General features: G+C 41.6%; 1 protein-coding gene across 5 annotated transcripts in view; it reads left to right on the top strand.

Annotated features, from left to right (window-relative positions):
- The window catches only part of SEMA5B (semaphorin 5B), a 358,202-nt gene that overhangs the window by 199,444 nt on the left and 133,086 nt on the right, over positions 1 to 25,672 (top strand). For all 5 annotated transcript variants that reach the window (XM_060278773.1, XM_035128943.2, XM_035128952.2 and 2 more), the window contains one exon: positions 8,787 to 8,886. In XM_060278773.1, the coding sequence (XP_060134756.1) occupies positions 8,787 to 8,886 (100 nt within the window). The remainder of the gene's footprint in view (positions 1 to 8,786; positions 8,887 to 25,672) is intronic.

Below are 25,672 nucleotides of genomic sequence, written 5' to 3'. Positions count from 1 at the left end.
AATGCCAAGGAAGTAAGTGGGTAGTCTCTGACTAAATAATTATCCAAGTAGACCCATTGAAATCATGGACCTAAGTCAGCCATGTATACTGCTTTCAGTGGATCACTCTGTGATTTAGTTGGGGATAACCTACTAGAACTGTTTGCATTTGTTGGATGTGGGAGTAGGACTGGAATAAACAGAAGTTTGCTGGTCTGGAAGAACAGAATTCTGCTGTCAGGTTTGGCACATAATAATTCCAACCCTTTCCCCCTTCCTTTCCCTACCTTTCCTGAATCTCTGCTGTTCCCTTGAGCTAGGAATTGCCAGTGTGCCCTAGAGACTTTCACTGATTCCCAGAATATACCCTCCCCTGATGACACTAGGCTTGAAAGAAGAATTATGTTCAAGCCAATAGCATAGGTTGTTCAAGCCAATAGCATAGGGTGTGATGAGTGCTTGGTTAGCCTTTATGTGTGTGTGCTGCAACAGTTTCTCCAGTTTACAAATGTGCCCAAAGGCCCCGAAAGGTTTGACAACCCCTGGCCAGTTGGAAGATTGGATGAGCATGTGTTTATAGCAGTTCCACCCCATCCTAGACCAGTAAGCTGGAATTCATTAGCACTTTCTTTGGAAACCTTAAATGTAGGCTGCAGTCTTGAGTGCAAAGGGATGTCTGTGATGAGGGAACAGAAAATATGTTAGAACCTGGGACTACCTGCTGGGATCATCTTGCCCATGTTGAAGGAGCTGGCTTCTGTTTTCAAGGTTCTGTTGCTTCCCTAAAATGTCCTAGCTGGCTTGGGAGCCCGGTACCTGAAGGAACACTTCTAAATCTGCCTATACAGTACATTATTGTCTGTATTGTCTGGTTATGGACTCACACAAACCAGTGGGGACCAGGGGAGACCCCCCCCCTGTAGCATCCTGCCTTTGGAACTCGCTTTCCAGGTTAGCTTGCCTGTGACTTTCCTTGTTATTTCTTTAAGGGGCCCAGTAAATACTTTTTTCTATTCTTCCAAGCCTTTAAAAACATTTTCAGTACTTCTGTCAATTCTGTCTCCTGCTGTTTTCATATTGCGGTGGTGTTTTTACTTGCTTCATAGTTTATTCTGTAAATATATTACTACTGCTACTATAATAATGTGAATTGCCCTGAAATGGATGATGAAGGGTGGTATAAATATCCTTAAATAAAAATAAATAACAGCAACAGCAACAGCAACAGCAGCAGTAGCAGCAGCAAAACCCTATGCTGGTAATGTTGTCAGCCTTAGAAGCAAGTGGGCAAACTGGAATTTAGCTCAGAGCTATTTAGAACACCAGGGAGGAAAATTAGTTTCACAGTTCTATGAATACACAGACGCTGTCAGTCTGCAGGAATAGAATATAGGCACTTTTTAAAAAATGACGGCTAAATTCTGTGAGAAATGCACAAAGAGAGTTGCAAAAGGAGCCTGTGACTCCTAAGACTACAGTTGTAGTTTGGGGGGCATTGCAAGGATTTATTTTTGCCCACTGGGTCTGGCAGGCGCCCAGCAGTATAATATGTTTTGCTTTATTACCAAAGTGTTTATTGTTGAATCAGCTTTATTTTATGACAATGTTCTCCGATATAAATCTCTCGCCTGAAGGCTAATTAAAGGGGTTGCCGGAGGTGCTGGCGGTTTTCTGGAGGTGCTGGAGATGTGTATCCTCGGGGATGCTTTTCTTTTGACTTTCTGTGGTATGTCTTTCAAGGTGTTTTTATTATTTTCATTACGCCTTTCAGCACCGTCTCCAGCAGGGGGGATTACAGCATCTGCTGACAGCTCATAGATTACACGCTTTCAGTGCTGACATGCCATATGAACACTTACTGAGGGCTAGTTTTCCTTTTACAGAAAATGTAAGCATTGTAGACTGCAATCCTAAACACACTTTCTGTTGAGAGAGAGAGAGAGAGAGAGAGAGAGAGAGAGAGAGAGAGAGAGAGAGAGAGAGAGAAGAGCTCCTACTTACAAACTCATTTCCATTCATTCTTACCCTGAAACATGCCAGTGCCCTCTGACTTCACAATACAAAAACCATAACAAGACATTGGAATCACATGAGTGTTGTAGATTTACATTATGATCATAAGCTTGTTTACTCAGATATGCAGCATTAAATACCTGTTCCAACACTATAGGAACCATAGGAAGCTGTATTTATATCACTGGTATAAATACTATTGGTCCATCTAGCCCAAGTACTTTATCCATCAGGGGTTGGAAACTTCCAGTCTTGCAGGCCAAACTTGGCCCACAAGGGATTCTAATTTGGCTTGTGAAGCCATTTCTAACAAACCACATCCATCTCCCCTGCACCTGATACCAGGGGTGGGGTGGGTACAGATAGGGCTTCATAGGAACAATTGGGAGCTAAAATTGAGCTCCCAGTCGTTCCTTTGCTTGGAGCAAGGTTTGCTCCCACTGTCCGTCAGGGAACCCTTGCTCTGGGAGCATTTTGCAGGCATCCACTGTGTAGAGCAGAAATTCCTTGCACAGTCAATGCCTGCAAAATGCAGACTTCTCTCTTTTCCCCCATTAGGTGTTGGGTGGGAGAAATAAGTGCTTTGCCATTCCTGTGCTCTGGGATCCTCATCTTGGCATCCTTGCAGAATTGAAGCCCTTCACTAGGAATTTCTAAATATCTGCAACTATTTGAGGCTTATCTTCATATATGGCTCAGAACCTCAAGGCAGCAAGCAGTGGTTCTTTTCTTTCTCCTCATTTCTTCTCACCCACCTTTCAGTCAGCGGATGCTTAAAATCTCACAAAACTCAGACTAAAAACGTTTTTTATTTCAACAATACTTTTCACAATTTTTGCCCTTGTTGGAGCTCCGAAGCAAGGGAAGGGTAGGCTCTGAGTTTGGGATATGTAAATAAACTTCTCTGCTGTCACATGAACTGCCTGCCATTTATTTCCAGTTGAGATGGAGACTATTTTTTACCTCTGATCTCCGCCCAAACTTTATTTACCATCTGAGCCTCCAAATATCTGTGAGTGAGCACATAAGAGATTGGCGTGTGTATGTGATTGGCTGAGAAAGAGGGCAGTCTGCTTTCTGGCAAGTTGTTTTATTTGAGGTATAGTGGTACCTTGGGTTACAGACGCTTCAGGTTACAGACTCCGCTAACCCATAAATAGTACCTCGGGTAAAGAACTTTGCTTCAGGATGAGAACAGAAATCGCACGGGAGTGGTGCAGCGGCAGCGGGAGGCCCCATTAGCTAAAGTGGTACCTCAGGTTAAGAACAGTTTCAGGTTAAGAACAGATCCCTGGAACGAATTAAGTTCTTAACCCGAGGTACAGGGAGAGTGAACCTCCAATATCTAGCTTGGGAAATTTCCTGGAGTGACAGTCTGGGGGAATTTTGAGATAGGCAAAGGGTAAAGAGGAGAAAGTGGAGGTTAACCCACCTTACCTGCTCCTGCTCAGTGTTGCAAGAAAAGCACTCTGCATATGGTGAGTGGCACTTCTCATTACTACATCATGTTGCAAAGTTCAGCAAAGAACACAGATTCTGAAACTGAGTCCGAAGGATAAAATTTAATTACTGTTTCAAGAACGCTCACCTCTTCTAGAGCAGAACAGGATGTACTTGGAACCTACTTCCAGGATTAGTATATGATTCCTAAAGGACTCCTGTCTTAAATGCTGGACTGCTGAGGATTTGGAAGTGCAGATTGCTGCTCATCCACTGGCTGCGGATGCGAGTAATGTGCTTGCCAGAAGCACTCTTCACTCTTCTTTTTTTCTAGGCCAGTTAGCCATTAAAAGCCAAGAGCAGCCCAGTCAATTGCTTCCTTAATCTTGTACTGCTAAAACCCAGAGCAATAAGCTATTTTCTATTTGCCTGTAAACAAACAAACAAACAAACAAACAACACCAAGATGCTCCAGAAAAAAACTGGCATATGGGCCAAATTCATATGAAGCAACCTCTGAGATCACAAATGTACATTACACCTGAGTGGTGGAGCAGTTGATCTGATTGCTTAATTGCTCAGGCAACTTGATCGCTTAACCACTTCCATCCTGTGGCAGGGCTTAATAGTGCATGCACCCACCACTTGTTGAGAAACACCTATTGGCCCTGTGAATTGGCCATCACCTATTCTAGTTGGCAAGGCAATTTAAAGCAAAATGAGCACACACATTTCAGCTGGTGGGATTTCTCATTTCGTCTCTTGTACTGCGCTTGATCATGTGTGCTTTGCATTTTATCTCTGCAATTTTGAAATGGAGAACAAGCACAGGGGAAGATGAGCTTGTGACACTTCTCCTCACACCCAAGGTGGTATTCAATTCCTTTAAAAACCCAACCTTTGTGCCTGTCAGTTTGTTAATTCACAAAAGTGCAGGGTAGAAGTCAAATGATTCATTAGAACAAAGATAACACACCCACCCCAAGTATAACTTGCTTAACGGATCTTCCCTTTGGATTTAACCTCAAGTTTAAGTAAGTGTGAAAGCTCTGTTATGGGTCAGATTTCTTGAAGAGGCACTTCTGCTGTAACTTTTTTTTTTAATCCTTCAAACATACACATGTTGGACAGCTGATAGAATGCAAAGACATAACATTCTAGAATCTAGATGACTGTGTTAGACTTCTGCCTGAAAAGATAAGAAAACAAAAAAGAATTTATTTATTGCATTTGTGCCCTGTCCTTCCTTTAAGGAGTTCAGGGCAGTGCTTTTTATCTGCTTAGGGTTGCAGTTGGCACATCACCATAGTTATTCTTCATTTATGACATCCAGACTGAACGAGTGTCATGTGCTTTAAGTGGGGCTGCACTGCCTTTCAAAGGCCGTTTGGAAACGTAACTGGTGCAAAATGCATCTGCTTGGTTTCTGGCTGGTCAGATCATGTTAATACCAATATTGTACCAGTTGCACCAGTTCATGCATCTTCAGATCCAATTTTAAAGTACTGGTGATAACTATATAAAGCCCTAAGTAGTTTGGAACCAGGTTACTTGAAGAATTTATGTCAACCTGCCTGTAGTGTGCATATGAGGTCCTGATCATGTGCCTGTTTGTGAGAAAAATCAAGGTAGTGGCTGCAAGGAACAGAGCCTGTTGGGCAGTGGCCCCACACCTGTGGAATTCTCCTTCAAGTGAAATTATCCCTATGTATTTTCAAGCTGACTCTGAAGACATGTCTGTTTTCTGTCACTTTGTGACATAAATTTCACGTGGGCTGCAGAGATGGTGATGCTTTACTCTGTTTATATTATGTTTTTACAGCTCTGCTGGGTGGATGGTTGTTTTTATATGCTGACTCATTTTAGGGGGTGGTTTAAAGTTTTAAATGGTTTTATATTACTACAATTGCTGCTAGTGAGGAGACAAAGTTAGATTTTTAAAAAAAATCAATTAAGTAAGTTAATATATGATTATTCCCCTTTCCCACTTTATCCTCACAACAACCCTGTAGTCTGGGAGAAAGAGTGACTAGTTGCATGCTTTATGGCTGATTGAATATTTGAACCTGGGTCTTCCCAGTCCTAGTACAGCACTAGACACAACACACTAGTTCGGCCTCATAGAGTAGGGCTACTTTTGTTCCCCCCCTTTTTTCTCTCTACAAAGCTAAAAGTGTTCAAAGTTTTAATATGTCTACTGTATCCCTGTCTGGGTATAGAGAGATTTTGTAATTCTGGATCACACCACTGGTTTTGTGGTTACTTGAAGCCATAACACCATTAAAAAGAAAACTTAACAGTGTACAGCAAGGGCGGGGAAAAAATATGGTTCTTTCCCCTCATTATGGGTTAGAAAGTCAAAGCACAAGGGGAGCCTTGATGATAGGCCCTGAGTTGTTCATTTTTAGGTTTCCTGCCCTGCTTCCAGCGATGCACGGCTGGGCCGTTTTGGTTTTAATTTTTCATAGTGTTTATATAGAGATACATTTGCAAATGTAAACATGGCCCGATTTCTGAGGGCTTTTAGCCAAAGTTAAAGAGACGGCTCAGCTCTCCAAGAAAGGTCAAATGTAAGCAAATTCTAGAGTTCATTGGGTCCATATGTGTAAACTTCATCTAATGTAGAGCAGGCCTATTCCAGCACTTACCTTCATATGGTTTTGAGGCTTGCTCTTTAAGATAAAAGCGGTGCGGTGCCCTCGGGGATGCCTGTGACCCTAGGTAATGAGATTTAATATGGTGAATGGAAAAATCCCAAAGTCTTTCCTCAGCTGTTACTTTCTCCCCAATTTATCCCCTTCCTCTTACAGAAAGGTGTAGGCAATGGAAGGCTTGGTGGAGGTATTCAGCATTAATTCTGATGACTGGTAGTTGGGTCTACTTAACTGAAAGAGCCATGCTGTGTTTAATCACCTCCCAATGATACGGCTATAAAGGCTTGAATTTTTGCCACAGAGATGCATGTCTTGCAGCCTTTAATTTAATAACCGGGGAAAGCTTTTTCTGTATGCTCTGCCACCTGCAGTCGTAAATAGAAATCGGGACAGTTGCCTGTAATTTCCCAGGCTTGACTGACATTCAGAACCATCATAGGAAGGATTGAGCTACCTACCGTGCATGTGTTTTCCACCCCACAATTCTTCACCTGTAATTTTGTCAGGGTTTATTTAGAAAAGAGAGATGGTGGCAGAACCTCGGTGAAGTTGGATTGTGAATGATGAAAAGGGGGAGGGGGAAGGAAATACACACCTCATCTTTTCTGCCATGACATGGTAATGGGTTAGGCAGGGAGAGGGAGAAAACTCACGTGGGCAAGAAATGACAAGAGAAAATTAGAGCCTCAGACCAGCATATGTAAAAAGGGTTCATTGTTGTAAAATGACCCTCCTATCAGAGAACATAAATGCCCAGGCGTCTGGGGAGTGTTCACATTATCCAGCTCACCTACCTGAAGCATGTTATTTCCGTAGGTTAGGTTCAGACAGATTTCTTGCTGCTAAGGATCTATGCTAAAGACGGGTTCATTAGCAAGCAGAATACAGCATTTCCCCCCCTTTTCTTTTCTTTTTGCAGCTTCTGCAGTGTTGGGACATTATTAACCTGCCTGGCACATTCTGCTGCACTAGGATAACTTGCTGAGGTGTCCTGAATATCTTGCCTTGTGTAGCAGTGGACCTTTAGAGGAGGACAGGGCACCCCATACATTATGTGCAAGGCAATACCTTGATTTGGGGGGTTAGTCCTCGGAAATCTGAAGGTGAGATACAGGGTTATAGGAATAGCTATTGTATGGGGGGGGGGGGAGAGTGCTAAGTGAATCACAGCGAACCATTATTATTTGGAAAGGTCATTTGCTCTAGGGATTAAAGGCAAAGTTAGAAGAAATTGTATTCTGAATACCTTTCAGGAATAGTGTGTTTCCAGCACCTCCTGAACAGGGACTGGCAATACCTTGCTGCTGCTGCAGGATTTCTGATGCTTGACAAATTCAGTCTTTAGATTTAATTGTGGATTAACCTTATTTGCACCTCCTAGACTCCATTTTCCTCCAGATTTTGTACTTTTGGCACAGTTTTCAGCAACAAAGAGTATCAAACTATTATTTTGAGAGAAAATTATATTTTTAAAAACTTGTCAATATATATTTAGATCATAGAATCATATAATTATAGAGCCGGAAGGGATCCCAAGGTTCATCTGGCCCACCCACTTGCCATGTAGAAATAGGCAGCTGTCCCATATGGGGTTCAAACCTGCGATGTTGGCATTATCAGCACGATGCTCTAACTAGCTGAGCCGTTAGGTGAATGTTGTACTGATTTACAAAAGATGAAAAGTATATCCAGGTGTTAAAGCCCTCATGCGACTAGAATAGGGCAAGGGGAGTGTGAGGATATGCTAGCTGGCTCCATCCCTTAGGAGCTGTCACCTGGCCTTCTCATCCTCCTAATACCAGAGAAGATATGCAATGAAGAGCCTTCTAGACCCATGTAGGCTTTCTGCATGACTTAGAGTTTCTGACATTCTAATTCCTGCATGTTTGGAGTAGAGCAGCTTTTTTTTGTTTTTTTGTTTTGTCCTTGCATACACAAATAGCATTTTCCAAAATTTCTTTCTTGATTTTTATTAGACCTGTGTATCTCTTTATAATAATAAAGTCTGAAAGTGATTCCCCCCTGTATATTATTAAAAATAAATAATAAAACACACTAAACAATCCACAGTATCAGTACAGTAACAATTATAAAAAGCACACACTAGAGCCCACGCTGAATAACTGTAAAAACAATATAAATAAAACTGTCCATATGCCTGAGAGAACAAAAACATTTTTACTTGGTGCAGAAATCATAGCAGAATGGGCGTTAGGCATGCCTCTTGAGGTAGAGTGCCCCAAATATGAGGTTGGGTGGGGGAAAGTTTACAGAGAAGGCCCATTCTCTGGATACCACCCTCATCTATATAACTATTAACAGTAAAGGAGTCCCATCTTGCTTCGTACTTGATCAGTTGATTGGCATATCCAACCACATGTACAAATAAAAGAAGTCACCCACTTTGATGGTATTATCAACTAGCCAGCAATTTTGATCAAATATCATCCTACTTGTCATTATCCCAGATTTGACCCTGCTGTTTACTCTTTTAGAGTTGTCTACAATTCTATCACATGATTCCGCCATATTTTTTACATTGGTTTGCACTCCGAGAAAGCCAAAACTATGACTGGATTATATATTTCCCATCTACTGATAGAGCTTCAGTTGGAAAGCCATTAGCAGAATGTCCTGTAGAACATTTATTGCATATGAAACAGTGTCATTGTCCCTCCTTCTTTTTCATTTTCTTTGCAGATCTGAAGCCTTGGGTCTCAAATTTCAGCTATCCAGGTGTACGGGACTTCTCCCAGCTTGCTCTGGATGCCAATAGAAATCAACTCATTGTTGGAGCCAGGTAAATTAGAATCTTCCAACTGGGGCAAGATTGCTTCTCCAGCCCATTCCCTGCAGGTTACTGTCTGTTAAAGAGGTTACTTTTCCAGCTTGCAAGCTCACACAGTGTTGGTCTTAAAAGGAAGCTATAATTTATGTAAAGGGATTTTAAAAACACAGTAATAATGCTAAAGAGAAGAAAATTGCCATTCATTCTTTAAGGGGAAATGTGATAAAAATGAGTAGTTAATGAAGCAGAAAGCTGTCGTCTCCCAAGGATCACAGATGCTTTAAAGTCTTTCTCAATTAGAATTTGTCCACATGCACAAAAACAGAACTTGCATAGTGGTATTTAAATAAAAGAAAGAACTAGGCACACTACCGGTAGTAGAGAATATGCCCAGGTTGTCAGGGCAATGCATCCTTACTATGTAAGTCAATTAGCCTTGTGAAGCTTGGCTTGAATGGAGCTGACAACCTGTGTCCTTGATAGGTTACTTGGCAAGGTAGTATGATTCCCTGTGACTCATGATTTTAACACTCCTCAAAGAAAACAACTTTGAGCTTTTCTTCCTCATCCAAATATATGGTGATCAGATACTTAAAAGGCTTTAAAAACTCCAGATAAGAATTTAAATGCTGTCATAAATTAGTACTCATGGTATGTTCTTAAATGGCATTTATACAACAGTATTTAGCATTTGTAGCTTTTTCCCTCTCCCCTAAGGGTTCAAAATGACTGATGTATTTTCTTGTCAATTCTTAACAATCACACTGTATAGTTGACTAGCAGAACTTAAAAATGGAAAGCGTAATGCTGGTGGCCAACAAAAGAGGTTTAAAGACTGTCTCAAGGCAAATCTAAAAAATGTAGTATAAACATCTACAATTGGGAAACACTGGCCTGTGAGCGCTCCAGTTGGAGAACAGCCTTTACCAAAGGTGTCGTGGGCTTTGAAGACACTCGATCTCAGGACGCAAGGGAGAAACCTGATAAGAGGAAGGCACGCTTGGCAAATCCACACCGTGATCAACTCCCGCCCGGAAACCAATGTCCCCACTTGGAAGGACATCCGGATCCAGAATTGGCCTCCACAGTCACTTACGGACTCATTGTTAAAACCGTGTTTATGGAAGACAATATTACTTGGCTACGAGTGATCGAAGAAGAAGAAGAAGAAGATTTTGTGGGGATTTAGGGATGAGAGAGAGTGGTTTGCTTGAGTCCTTCTACCTAGTTCATAGCTGAGGATAAGATTGGAACAGGATAGTTCCTGTTCAGATGTCATGGTCCTATCCATTTTATGATACCAGCTTCCTATGAAAAATAAATAAGTTTCCACACACAATGTACAATACCCAGTTTTCACATCTTTCTTTTTGTTAAGTATTTGTATAGTTGCTTGTCAAATTTGCTAGGTGAATTTGGAAAACTCTACATTGCTGCTCTCTCATCAAGGCAGTTGAGGTTATCTGTGAATCTTCCCTCTCCAAATTTCTGCTGTTGTAGTTCATCTTTTTCAGGCCTACATCTGCTCAGGTATACCCAATCCTTCTCAGGTTTCTTCCAGGTTCCATTTGTCATTGTTACAAAACTCACAATTTTTTAATGACAAGTCCGCACACCCTCTTAGGTGGCTGCCGTTGTGGGCCAGCACTCCTCCCACATGCTGTGGGATGAAGACTTCTCCTTCAGGTCACTTCCTGGGCAGCAAAGGATGTCCCTCAACTGAGCTTGCTGCCCAGGAGGTGCATTCTGCCTGCTCACACAATTGACCAATTGCAAGCGGGCATGGGAGGCGGACCTGGCTGGGCCTGTGGGCTCTACTTGGGTCCATGCACAGGGCATTTAAAAGGGGTCTGTGGCTGTTTTCTGCAGTCTCTTCATCACTGGATAATATGCCCTTGGTAGACTAAATGTCCAGTGTAGAAATAAGCATAACACACACAGCAAAATAAAAAAGAGACCTGGATTACAATACTTTTCCTTCTAATGCCTATGAATCATGTTGAGTATGGTAGATTTCATTCAGACAACCTAGGGGGAAGCTAAATAAATGTATGACTGAGGTGTAATGCTTTATGGCAGCGGTTTCCTTCAGATTTGTCTAGGTGATTGTGATTCATTGAAACATTGCCCATGTCAGGAACAGATAAGGAAACTATAACTTCAAAAGAACCCTGGTGAGAATGGATGCTGCACAGGAATGCCAAATTAGGACAGTTGTGAGACACAGCATGGGTATGCAGGCATATCTACAGGTTGGGACAGTGACAAGTGGCTGAAACAAAAGGTGTGTTGGAGACCTAAGAAGAAGCATCTATCATCTCCTCTGAAAAGGCAGCAGGAGGTGTGGACTTGCGATGCTAGAGGTATTTGGATCTATGGGTGTGAGAGATGCATTTTTAAGACAGTCTTCCTTTTGCAGCAGCAGCAAGAGCGGCTGGGGAGCAGAGGCGGAAACAGCCAGAATATATCACTGCACAAATTCTGTTCCATTTCCAAGATTCTGTTGGACCTGGCAGTTTGCCAAGGTGTTATACAACCTTTCCTCTTTAATGTATGCTGCTGGGTTGCAACAAATGGAAGCTGTTTTGGAGAACTCTCGATGGTAGCACTGATAGACCCAAGCAGCATTAGCCATTTTAAAGAAAGGTCTACAGCATAGTATATCAGCTTGCTTGTGGTGCCAGATATGCGTGTGAGTGTTTTCCTTCTTTGAAACACAAGACTCTATATTGTTGCTGAAGACACGTGGGTGTGGTGCCTGCGTGGTAGACTATTGCTCGCTCCATGTCAGCTGTTCTGAGCTTTCTAGGAAAGACCTAAATATAAAGAAATCAAATGTACATTGGATGGTTACAGTACTGGACTATTCTGGGTCTCTGATAGAAACACCAATTGCCTTCCTTCGCTTGTTGTAGAAAACCCGAGAAGTTGCAAACAGAGAGAGAAACCCTTAGCTTGTAGGGGTAAATCATCTAGATCTTCATTGCTGCAACTAGCCTTTGATGAACCACAGCCAAGTATTTTAGATCTGGTGGCTTTGAAATGTTAGTAGTGGTGGTAGCGATACCGCTGCTGCTACAACACTTTTGACTGGAGGGGTGATGCATCCTGTTTCACCACTTGTGGTGAAATGGGAACGTGTGCCCCTCCGCCGCCATCATGCTGGTACCACACCTCTCTTACCTGAATTGTGTGCTGCTGCCTGTGAAGTGCTGGCATCAGCACCAGCTTCCATGGAGATTTTGGAATGGGCATCAAGAGGCAAGGCTTCCACCACTCGAGGCAAGCAACCCACGTTGCCTCAACAGTGGACCGCTGGGCTAAGCCTTTCTGGCTGTGGAAACAGTTCAGCACTGCCTAATTCATTATGTCTGTGTAATGCATATATTATTTTCCATTAAGGTGGAAAGGCCTTTGAGGTTGTTCCAGAAGCTGCAATGTCACGTCAATTGCTCAGTGGGGTAGGGATATTGCCAACACATTACCCCCACTGATCAAAATGTTGGCAGTTCGAATCCGCATGACGGGGTAAGCTCCCGTTGCTCTTTCCCAGCTCCTGCCAACCTAGCAGTTTGAAAGCACACCAGTGCAAGTAGATAAATAGGTACCACTCCGGCGGGAAGGCAAACGGCCTTTCCGTGCACTCTGGCACTCGTCATGGTGTCCTGTTGCGCCAGAAGTGATTTAGTCAAGCTGGCCACGTGACCCGGAAAGCTGTCTGTGGACAAATGCCGGCTCCCTCTGCCTGAAAGCAAGATGATCACTGCACCCCATAGATGCCCTTGACTGGACTTAACTGTACCTTACCTTACCTTTACCCTCTACCTCCACCGCTGATGGAATTGCACTGCCCACCAGTTAGCTTACCAGGCTAAGTTCACGATGCTGGTTTTGGTGTGTACATCTCTGTACGCCCTGTGTCCAGAATACCTGAAAGATAATCTAACCCCTTATATATGCAATCTATCACTATGTCCTGCAGGTGGAGGACCTCCTGCAGATACTTTCTCATCAGGAAGTCCATTCTGCACAACGTAGGAATCAGGCCTTCAGTGTTGTGGCACCTCCCCCTTGGAATTCCCTGCCCTTGTGTATCAGACAGGTGCCATCTCGGCTGCCTTTTCGGCACCAACTGAAGACCTTCCTCTTTTGACCATCATTTCAAGTGGAGACCTTTTCCCAAGCTGCATCTGTATTGGAATTAAGATGTTTTTAATCATTTTATCTCTTGTTGGGCTCCTTGGAGAGGAAGAGTGGGGTGTAAATTTAATAAATAAAATCTTGGAATCATGTTTGATTACAATTATAATCCTGACATGCATGCTCTCTTGGCCATGCTGTTCCCCCTCCCTGTAGACCAGTGGCTGGAAACCTGTGACCCATCAGGTGTTGCTGGGCTCCAACTCCCATCAGCTTCAACCAACATGGCCAGTGGTCAGGGGTGATGGTAGTAATCTGGTGGGTCACAGATTTCCCGTCCTTTGGGGCAATAATTCAAGATAATATAGTTTCCCAGATTTCTGGTATGAATGTCCCAAGGTTTTTGTGTGTTTATTGTGAAGATCTACATGCTTGAGAATTTCTGAAAATGTCTGAAAATAAATATTTTCCAACTTTTAACATTTAGCAAAAGCAAATGTTAAAGTAACAATTTTTAGAGGAGTAGTTGTGGCAGAGTTTATACTGCAAACTATATTTGATTACAGTTATTTTTATACACAATATTATACATTTCTGTGTTATACTCAACTGTGGGAGTTATTTTATGAAGAGTGGGTTATAAATCACCTGAGTAAATGATCAATAAATGTTATGGCAGTTTCCAATAATGAGGCTGCCTCAAAGTCAAAAGCTGGTGATTTGCCCATGGTTGAGGATGCGTTGTGAGCAAATACTGCATTTTTCTCATTTTTAAGATATACATGCATATATGATTTGAGATTAGCCTGTTTTGTCTCAGACAGAGCTTCACTACCTATAAATTTGGAATCAATTATGTAGTGTTGAAAATAGTCAGTGTGGTGTGGTGGTTAGCGCATCAGACTAGGAGCAGGGATACTCAGGGTGAGATTCCCAATGAAACTTAACTGGTTGATCCTGAGGCAGTTACTGTCACTCAGTCTAACTTACCTCATAAGGTTGTGGTTAGGATTAAAGAAGAACCAGAAGACCCATATACAGTTATGTGGCATAAAAATGTTAGTTGTCACCATCACCATCTCTAAGGAGAACACACAGAGTTTAGGAGATTGAACATTTAAATATAAATGCATTATTCTTGCTTTGGTTGAACCTGGATTCTTATGTAGGTATACAATAATGTTTAGACATATGTATATTCTGTTCACAACATGATGAGTCTAGGAAACTCGGGTGTAAAGTTGCCCGGAAAAGATTGGCTGATGTTGTTTGTTTGTGTAGTCAAGACTGTTACTATTTCACAAGGATGTTGGTTAGCATGTGGAATCTGTCTCAGGATTTTACTTCCTCAAAATCTTATCTTTCATCACGATAATGTGGACATCTTTACTTAGGCAGTATCTTGAAGACTCAGGTCTCAGCCTTGGATGTGGTTCTGGTGACTAATGTGTGCTAATGCTTGGCTCCTCATAGGCTCAGTCCTGATCTCTTGCCCTTAATGTGCACAGAGTTAAGGATGTGATATTCTTCAGCTCAAAGCTTGGATTTAATTATGTCTTGTGTGCCTCAGCTCTTTATAATGAATCATGATATACAGCAGACTTAAACCTAATGTATATGCAAGACTGAATGAGCTAAGATGAGTTATCGATGTTAGAATAGGCTGCCTTAGTATTATCTTGTAATCTGCTGTGTTTACCCCCTACCAAGTGATGAGAAATTATCTTGCCTGTCTGACATGTTAATGTGGATGCAGAGGGAGAGAGAGAGAGAGAGGAGGAGAGAGTGTTGTGTAGATTTTATCTACATTATTGGGAGGAAGGGGCAAAAGAAACCGTGGAGAGTAAACAACCTCCATTCTACTAACATGGTTCTACTATGTTTCCTGGGAGACAAAAGAAAGGCACCGATTTAAAAGTCACATCACGGGCTACTCACGTCTAGTAACGTGACCTGGTGGGAAAGAAAAGCCCCTTTGTAATCTATAGAAAGATGTAAAGAACCCTTGAAAATTAGTTAGGAAGCTGTATTTATGAGAGACAGGAAAAGAAGCAGGTAATTAAAGGTCTCAAGGTTTCTCTAGGGAGAGAAGAGGAACAGAAAGGGTAATTTCAGTGCAGTGTGTGTATGTGCTTTAAACCTGTAGACAGTCTGAAACAGGGTGGAAATTTCCACCATAGCTTGATCTGGCTCACAAAGAAAGGGTGCTGAAGTTGACTTGGAGTGGGCAGTTGCTAAGGTCCAGGTTACCTTGTGCTAAGTGATAGGGTGAGGGACCCATTATTTCAAATCCCCTTTAAAAAGCAAAATTGTGACAGTAGCATAGAATAAGGAAGGAAGCTGCTCTGCACCGTGACAGCTGCGACCAACTGCCTGAATGCAAAGTGAATGTAACATTTTGAGGTTGAGAGGATTCTGGAGGTTGCTAAAGTTGGAATTACAAGTCATGCATAGTTCCATAACTTGTGTGTGTGGGGGAGAGACTTCTTTTTAAAAACAATTATACAGTGTAGCTGCTGAGACTGCAATATGAAGTTTGTTTTTGTTGTCTTTAAACAGGACAGAGGAAGAGGGGAACTTAAACTTTTCCCTCATGCCATTTTTCTGCTTAAAATTCTCCAGCTATTTTTATTTATGGAAAATATATGGGTAAGCACAAGATTAATAATTTAGTGATATCCACAGACTTGGATGCTCATTTCCATCACAGATCCTTGGAGGGTCTACGCTGCTTACTTTAGCTCCATTGTGAAAGCAGCTCCTTTATTTGTGCTCCCTGCTTCTTGAAAAGTTGCAAAGCTATTAAGAGGTCCTGACTGTCCTCTTATACCACAACAGCTAAGATTATTTAGGAGCCTTTTGTGAAGGCCTTAGTCGATAGAGTTTTTGAAGTCCCAAGTATGAACTGTCTACTGAATATGGATCTGTATACCCTACATGCTCTCTGTGGCTAGTGGAAGCTAAATAATATGTACGAATGCACACAAATAGGTTCAATTCAAATAATTTGCCAGCTGCAGCATCTCATCTGAAATGTTGATACACATAGCTCTGCTTTTGTGGAACTTGTTTGGAGTTGATGGGCATTATATATACACACAAATGAGAGAACATGCAGTGCTGCGCTGAAGGAATATTTTAAACAAGAGGCAGGCTTGAGTTGAGAACTGTCTAGGAAACTGATATTTCATTTGGTACTCAGGCAATCCAGATTGATTGACTATCACTCTTTCGCGTGGAATTTAGTAATGGAAATGGAGTTCCTGTATTTGCTGACTTGCTGTTCTACTTTGCTTGTTGTTCCTCTCTTCACTGTTACACATGCTCAAAGGCATTTTCCCTCTCTTTTCTTTAAAAAATATTTTTATTGAAGAACAAGAATTTTTAAACAATACAGTGGTACCTCGGTTTACAAACACAGTTGGTTCCAGAAGTCTGTACTTAACTTGAAGCGTACTTAACCTGAAGCGAACTTTCCCATTGAAAGTAATGGAAAGTGGATTAATCCGTTCCAGACGGGTCCGCGGAGTACTCAACCTGAAGCGTACTTAACCCGAGGTATGAGTGTAATTGGTTCCGGAAGTCCATAAAGTGGATTAATCTGTTCCAGACAGGTCCGTGGAGTACTTAAACTGAAAATGCTCAAACCGAGGCGTACTTAAACCGAGGTATGACTGTACAAATTGCCAATAACATAGCCAATTATGATTCCCCCCTTTTCCCTCCCCTCCCTCCCTCTCCCTCCCTCTCCCACTCTCTAAGGACTTCCCTCAGCTCCCCTCTCTTGATTTGTTTGTACATATTGTTTTCTGCATGTTATAAAATTGTACATATCATTACCTTATCTATCATATGTTCTACTAATCAATTGTGGGTGTTTATTCAAACCTGCCAAGGAGTCCAAATCCTTTTGTTGTCTTTTTAAGTAGCTTGTAAAAAGTTCCGATTCTTCTTTGAAGTCATAGTTTGTTTGTTTTTTAAATTATATTTTATTGATTTTATACAAAACAAAAACAAAAAACGAAAGATACTGCATTACATATTTACCACTGGCTTCCACCCACCCTCCCTGGGCCCTCTTCTCCCACCAGAGGGACCCCCGAAAGGCAGGCAGCTGGCAGTGTTTCCTTTTATGGCTGGGTTTCTCCCCCACCCCTCCCTCCCCCCCCAGAATCCAAGAGAGGGAACGAAGAGGAGGGCATCCGTCCAGCCAATTTCCAAACAGAAGAAAGACAAACAAAAGAAAGAAGAAAAAAAGGAAAAATGAAAGAAAAATGACTTTCCCAACCTCCCCCCTATCCCGATTTCCATTTTCAATTCTTATTTAACAGTATTCTTACTCTTATTCCCATTCTATTTCTACAAGAAAAAATTAACCTTATATTATAAAAAACTGTCCCACTTTTTAAATCCTCTTTAATCAAACTAGCTTGATCTTTCTAAATCTTTTTCATAAACAAATCTGCTCATTACTTTTATTTTTGACCTGCCTATTTTTTATCCTCCAAAGCTCCTCTTTATTATTTTTATTTGTACAGATTAAAAATCATAATTTTCCCCCTCCCCGCCCCGATCACGGCCTTTCCCTTCCAGTCCAGTAAGTTCCAAAGTCGTCAGTCCAGTTGTCAGTCCTTTTTATCTGTCCTCAATAATTGATATTCAGTCTTCCTTCAACCCACCCCCTTCCTAACCTGTTTCAAAAACCAACCCCCTCTGTCTCCCCCTCCCCAGTCTTCTTTTCTTCTTTGCTGGCCATTTTTCTCATGGGTGTTCTGTCTCTCCTGTAGCTCTTGCATTATTGACTCCTGTGATCCATCTTTGTTCTTTAAATTTTCCTTTTTCCCATCGCTCAGTTCATACAGCCACTCGTCGTCTTGTGCCTTTTTTTCGGTTGAAACCTTTTCCTGTAATTCTTGTGTTCCTTCTTTAACCAAGTCCTCTTTTTGCAAATCTTGCTCCTTTTCCTCTGGTAAGTCCCGTTCTCTGAGCTCCTGTAGATCTTGATTTATTTCCAACAATTGTTGCTGAGTCTTGTACGTTTCTATTCTAAATTCCCATAAGAGTTTTATCACTTTGTCCTTGAACGCAGATGTGCAGTCTTTTGTTGCCATTGTTCCAGCTTGCTGAGGATGGCGCGAGGCTTGAGAACCAGGGGGTGTTTACAAAAGAGATATATTATTGCAAATCCAAACTGGAAACTGTATATTGTCCGTAGTATCTAACTTCAACTTTAAATTTGTTTCAAACATTCAATCAAAAAGTTTTTAAGTATCAAATCCTTATTGACATCCATCTTCACCGTCAGCTTACCGTCCTCTCCGGGCTGCCGATTTCAGGGCAGGGAGAAGCTCTCCCTTTCCTAAGGTGCAGGGAATATCAGCTTTAAAATAAGTCTCTCTCCTTCACCCTGTCACCGGAGGTAATTCTTTAAATTTAGTCTCTGAAGGAGTTCATATAATAAGCTGCTTTTCGCTGAGACTGGTCATCATTTCAATTGCACTGCTTCTTGCATCAATCAGTGGGAGAAGGTGACTTCCGTTGTTTTCCCCTTACTCCCGTTACCGAATTACAGTCCAATATTATATAATCAAACTTTACTCACGGGTTTTTCCAAATCAAAAATTTAGAAGAATCTGCCGCTCACCACCACCGGACTCGAAGCTTCACTTCGCTGAGGTAACGCTGTTCTCCAAAATGGCCCCCGCGACTGCAACCCTTTCTCTCCGGGACTCTTATTAGAGCTCGCCAGAGGATCGGGGAATCGCTAAAAAATGGGGCACCGCCGGAGCTTTGTTTCCAGAACTCTCGATCTGGAACTCTTTTGGGGCGCTGCGGCGCTTTCGCAGCCTTCCCCCCCCTCAGCGAAGCCGGGCTGTTTCGGAGCTCAAGACAAGCCCCGCCGGCCAGATCGGGCGACAAACCGGAAGCTCTTTGAAGTCATAGTTGTCCTTCTCACGTAGTTTGTATCTCATCTTTGCCAATTCCGCATAACTCATCAGTTTTTCTTGCCATTGTTCTTTTGTTGGGATTACCTCATTCTTCCATATTGTGCTAACAAGACTCTTGCCGCTGTTGTAGCATACATAAACAAATTCTTTATTTTCCTTGGCAGGTCTTGTCCTAGAATCCCTAACAAAAATGCTTCTGGTATTTTTTTACAAATGTCATTTTAAACATCTTTTCAATTCATTATATATCATCTCCTAAAATTTTTTGACTTCTCTACATTCCCACCACATATGATATAAAGCAGTGTTTCTCAACCAGTGTGCCTCCAGATGTTTTGGAACTACAACTCCCATCATCCCTAGCTAGCAAGACCAGTGGTCAGGAATGATGGGAGTTGTAGTCCCAAAACATCTGGAGGCACACTGGTTGAGAAACACTGATATAAAGTACCTTCTTTTTCTGTACATTTCTAACATATGTTTGACCCGGTTTTATACATTTTTGCCATTTTTACTGGTGTAATATACCACCTGTACATCATTTTCATGTAGTTTTCCTTCAAAAGAGAACAATCTGTAAATTTCAAATCTACCGTCCACATTTCCCCCCAATCCTCAAATTGTATGTTGTGTCCTATATCTTGTGCCCATTTAATCATGACTGATTTGACCTCTTCGTCTTTCATTTCCCATTCTAGCAGAATACTGTATGCTTTCTTCAATAGTTTTCCTTCTTCTTCTATAACATCCTTTTGAAATCTGGAGATTGTATAGTTAAACCCTTTTTTAAAAATCCTTCTTGAACATCTCATTTAACTGTCTATAATGCAACCAACTCTGTAAATGTTCTTTAATTTCTTCGTAGTCTTTTAATTTCCATTTTCCTTCTTGATCTTTCAATAGATCTCTATATGTTGGCCACTTTCCCTTTTTGCCAAATCGAAGCTTCCATTGGTGATAACCACCGAGGTGTTTTTTGTTCTATTAAATCCTTATACCTTTCCCACAGTCTCATTAATGATTTCCTAATTATATGGTTATAAAATCCTTTATGTACTTTCCCTTTCCCATACCATAAGTATGCATGCCATCCATATCTATTGTCATGTCCTTCCAAATCTAATGCTTCTTCCTTTTTCAGTTTTATCCAGTCCCTAATCCAAACCAAGACATTTTCCCTCTTTATTATTACTTCATATATTCCAGGGCTGGATGTGATCCTCTGGCATAGCTGTTAGCTGATGTGGATAATAGAAACCAGAGGAAGTTGGACTTAGGCTGTGTGGCTTTTTTCAGGTTCTTCTCTATAGTTTTTTTTAGTTAATCCTGATCTTTGAGTGCCCTTTGACTATTCCTCCTCTGTGTTTCTCACCAACCACATGTTATCTCCATCCTGCATATAGTGCAAGTAGGGATGGAGGAGGAATCTGTTTTAAAATGGATTTGTACACATAATTTTGTGGTTTTCAGTTAATCAAGATTTGCCTCTACCAGACCACCTCTTGCATTGAGTGCCTGCTTTTCCATGATGTATGTCCATTTCAGTGTTAACTTTCTGCAGATCATATGCAGCTTGAGGGGGAAAGATTGTGTGTGTACTGCAGTTTATCAGAAATGACACAGCTTAGAATCAGTTTTGTGTTGGTGTGAGCAGGATCACTGTGAAATAGTGATGGTCAGATGGTGTATGTGATGTGGGTATGTAGAAAAGGACCTGGGTTCAAACACCTTCCATGCAATGCAGCAGGATGGCTTGAGTTCTTAATTTCATTTTAATTGGAAAGGAGATTTATGTTAAACAACTGCCCCACTGCTGATGGCTATAGTGCCTGAAGAGAAGAGCTTTGCTGATAAGACAGCACACAAATTGGCTTCGAACATCCTGTGAAATATTTATAAACCTTTTGTGAGAAGTTCTGTGCTTTCATTATAAAACAGATACCTTCAGATTTGTTTTTCCACACTTGTTATGAACACTTTGCTTCATCCTTCCCATAAAAACTAGCAAATATGTAGGAAGGGTAGTGGGGGGCCTGTCTTCGAATAATACAGTTGTAGAGTTGGAAGGGCCATCTAGTCCATTCCCCTGTAATGCAGGAATCTCAACTAAAGCATCAATTACCAATGGTCATCTGCTTAAAAACCTCCAAGGAAGGAGAGCCCACCAGCTCTCATGGAAGTCCGTTCCACTGTCAAACAGCTCTTACCATCAGACAGTTCTTCCTGATGTTTAGTAAGAATCTGTTTTCTTATAACTTAAAGCCATTAGTTTGGGTCCTACCCTGCGGAGCAGGAGAAAACAAGCTTTCTCCACATCCCCTTAGATTTTTGAAGATGGCTATCATATCTCCTCTCAGTTTCCAGGCTAAACATACCCAACTTCCACAACCATTCCTCATAAGGCTTGGTTTCCAGACCTCTGCACACATTCCAGCTTGTCAATATCCTTCTGTAATATGATTTGTATTAAATATGTTGTTTGTGCCACGTTTACTTGGGTTTCCAGGATAGCAGTCTCACAAGCGACTTTTCGGTAAGCACACAAATGGCATTGACCATTATGAGGATAAGTACCTTTTAGCTCCTTCTAACTATGTGTTTTGTCTTGTTCTCTTGCCCTGACCCAGGTCATGCTTTCCTATGGTGCTAGGTACGGCAAGGACTTTGTCTTTTGCCAGCCAGGCACAGCTGAATTAAAAAGAGATTATGGATGAATTTGTCTGTGAGATTTGTACGGCTGTTTAACTCTTAAGAAATCCCAAAATAAATTAGGCTGTTGGAGAGATAGGTAATCACCATCTTAAGGCATTAGCACAAATTTGTTTGGTGCCTTCAGATTTAACTGCTGTTCAGTTATTCACTTATAAATTATACCTATATTGATGGAACTTGAGTCACTTCGTTGTTTCTTGTTTCTGCATTTCCCCCTCCCTTCCCCCTGGGTGGCCAGGAACATTTGCATGTGACTATTTGCTTGAAGTCCCACTGCAGAGTGAAATTTGTAGTCCTCAAGTTATATGTCATGGCTAAAAATTGGCCGCTGTCTCTTTAATGCTAAAATAACTAAGTCAGCATGAGTCAGCAGCCTACAATGACTCATGCAACCTTTCACCTAATTGTACCTGTATATATAAGGTAAAAGGTAAAGGGACCCCTGACCATTAGGTCCAGTCGTGACCGACTCTGGGGTTGCGCGCTCATCTCGCATTATTGGCCGAGGGAGCCAGCGTACAGCTTCCAGGTCATGTGGCCAGCATGACAAAGCCGCTTCTGGTGAACCAGAACAACACACGGAAACGCCGTTTACCTTCCCGCTGTAGCGGTACCTATGTATCTACTTGCACTTTGACGTGCTTTCAGTCATTGTTAGCATTGGGTGTGGGTCGGTTGGTTGGTTAGAGAAAGCTGGTAGTGTTGATGTGTGTACAGTTGGACGGTCGATTTGCAGATAAAGACTGTAAAGAATAAAAGCAGAAAATACTCTGCAACGGCACTCTTCTCCTGGACTCTTTTATGCCGACAAGGTTCTGAGGACCAGGCTGAGGAGACTAAGAAAGTCAGGACCTTTTGCTTTTCAAACACTAACAATCACAGTGAGACACTGAGTCACTATGCTTGTAGCCACTTAGTTGTAGGAACACCAATAGATGTTAGGGATCAAACTTGGCTGTTTGGCATTGGTGGAAAAATTCCGTTTTGTGAGAAAGACAGATTTGGCAATGTTAAATGGTGAAAGCAGGATTTTGAGAATCCAAAATTAATGTTACAATAGCATGTAAATGCTAATGAAATGTGCTAATGAAATGCAAAGCTGTGAGAGAGATGAAATAACCTGGTTCAACTTTAGAACTGGTTTTGTGGACTTGAATTTTTCACTTGGATGTCTATTAGAAATCTCTGCTTCCTAGAATCTATATATGGAAGCCAGTGGTGGCGGTTTCTCTGGCACAAAAACCACACCTTTGCATAGCTGCCAAGTTTTCCCTTTTCTCGCGAGGAAGCCTATTCAGCATAAGGGGAAATCCCTTTAAAAAAGGGATAACTTGGCAGCTATGCCTTTGCCATATGTAGAAATCTGTTACATCTACTGTGGAAATGTCCCATCATTTCAACACCAACATGCCTTATATAGCATGACATTTTATTTTATTGGTATTCTACATACACAGTGTTGACAAGAGTTGGGGATGGGGTCATGGTGCACCTGAGGAAGAAAAAATAAATAAAACAAAGGCCAACAGAGGGTTTTGGCATTCCCCCCCCCTAAGTGACCTGAGTACCCTAGCCACATTTCAAGTTACTTAATTGTACTGTATTGACAGTTTTTTGATCTGAAGATACTTGCTCTATTGATGTCAGTGGCCTCTCCTTTTCTCCTGAGAAAGCTGACTGTACCTATTCCCTGTAATTAATATGCTACTCCTTATTGAGTTGTTCTTCATTAGATTGGCTGCCCATTTTCATTCAGTAGCCATGGAAGAAATATCTTTAATATTAAAGTTGTTTATTCAGTCAAAATATACAGCATGTCCAGAAACCTGGAACAAGCCCCAAATTCTTACTATGAGTCTTCCAAAACCAATGCATTTAAATAGCATTCTTAACAACAGTATAGTAATTCAGAGCCATTAAACCTCAGGTTGCCCTGCTCTGAGTAAACTGGGACCTGAGGCTTATGAATGGTCAAACTCCCTGAGGAGCACATTGGAATTATTATTTTTTTGATACATTATGCATTGTATTAGTTTAGCAATGGCAAGATGACATTTCCCTAAAGGTTGTAAGAAAAATGCATGGATGAATTAGAGTTACAAATCAAAAGTCAAAGTTGGTGAAACTACATCAGGGTTCTGTGTCCGACAAGAAAAAAAACGAAAATAAATAAGCTATACAGTATAACCATGAAAATCTTAAATTTATTGCTAGGCAGTAACAACAGAGATTGTACACATTGAACCAAATGCCTTGGAGATGTTGAAAGGATGTGGATAATCAAATGTTTGGATAAACAGAAGTTCTGTTTATAAAACATTGTACCCACACATTCTTTTGTGACGGAAAGCCTTGGCTAGCTCCAGGCAGTGAGACCACGGAGATTCTGTTGAAATTATAAAACATGTAAATTTTTTATATTTGATGCATCTAAAAGCAGCTGACTGCTCACTGTCTTCTTGGTCTTTCTGACTTGAAGGACAGTTGCGTGTTGAGACCCCAAAACCACCCCCTTGTCAATGAATGAGACACACACAAGGACACGAATGTTGGGCAAATTTTGGAAGTGAGCCAAGAGAAAGCTCACCGGTGCCTCTTTTAAATGGGGCCCTGCCACGCCTCCCCAGCCAGTGGATTGGTTGGCTGGGTGATGGCATGACCGGGAGCCTCCGGGTGATGCGGGACTCTGCCCCCTGAGGGGAGTGGGTGGCCACGTGGTCCACCGCAACTCCTCCCCACTGTTAAGTTGAGCAGATTTGTTTTGTTACCCGTAGATTAGCATTCTGGCCTATTTCTGGAATATGGATTAACGACTCTTTCTTGCATTGCCTTTGTGGCGTGGGAGCTGCCGCAGTGGACTGGAGTCCTTGCTTCACTTCGGTAACATGAGGACTGCTCTCGTGCCTATGCTGACACTGAGGTTCCTCACAATTTCTGTGTTGTCAAACCCAGGGTGATACTGGTGTAGAGAGGAACTGCAGTACCAGAGCTCCACTTGGAGCTTCTGGGGTTACCTGAGTGATGCATGAAGGAACTCCTGAGCTATGATAATACTGTTGACAGCAGCAGAGAGGGAAAACATGCATCTGAGAAGAAGAAGAAGAAGAAGAAGAAGAAGAAGAAGAAGAAGAAGAAGAAGAAGAAGAAGAAGAAGAAGAAGAAGAAGAAGAAGTTGTTTTGACTTGTCAGTAGCTGTCCAAGGTAGATAGGAATCTTTTAGATGTGCATCATGGAGAGCAAGTGTGTTGATTATGTGATATAGACGTTGTAAGTAGGATTTGTGTGAGGATTTGGCAGTGTGTCCAGATAAGATTTTAAATGCAGGTGCTGTGTTCAGGACTTGAAATCCAAGTGGGAGAAAATTGAATTCATAAATCAAAGCCCAAGCTACCTTGTAAAACAATATCAAGCAGTTGCTTGAGTAAACAATTTTCTCAGCTCACAGAAAGAAGAAAAAAGAACTTAAGAAATGTACGTTAGGAATCTTGCGGCTCAACTGTGTGCAGCATGGGTGATCCATGATTGGATTTTCTGATGTGATTCTTTTGGGGAGAGAGGCTTAAAAAGAGTCATAGGAACCTGTTTGGATCAGGGCTACTACAGCGCTGGTCAGAGAAACTTAACTTTAACTCTTTACTTTCATGCTGCGGTTTTGATCCAAATTGTAACTTTTCCAACCCTCCTCCACCTAGCTGTCGATAGCAGAACATAATTGCATTCTGTAGCTATACCCTTTTTTTGGGGGGGGGGGTTACTTTTAGTTGGAGAAAGAGTCCATGCATCTTTTGCTTTACCCAAAAGATACATGGTGTGCAAAATACAGCTGGCCTGCAGAAGCATTTTTTACTTGCACATGACAACTTGTTTGTGTGCCAGATAGACACAATGGCCAAGTAAAATGATTTGAAGAGATATTCTTGTTATAGACATCTCTGTGCACCCTCCCTAAACAAAATAGCTTGTTTCTTGTCTATTTATTCTATTCCTGCTTGATAGTG

This window comes from Zootoca vivipara, chromosome 1, assembly GCF_963506605.1.
Source record: "Zootoca vivipara chromosome 1, rZooViv1.1, whole genome shotgun sequence".
Classification (NCBI taxonomy): Eukaryota; Metazoa; Chordata; class Lepidosauria; order Squamata; family Lacertidae; genus Zootoca; species Zootoca vivipara.
Note: the sequence above shows the minus strand (reverse complement) of the source record. Positions and strands in the feature narration are given on the sequence as shown.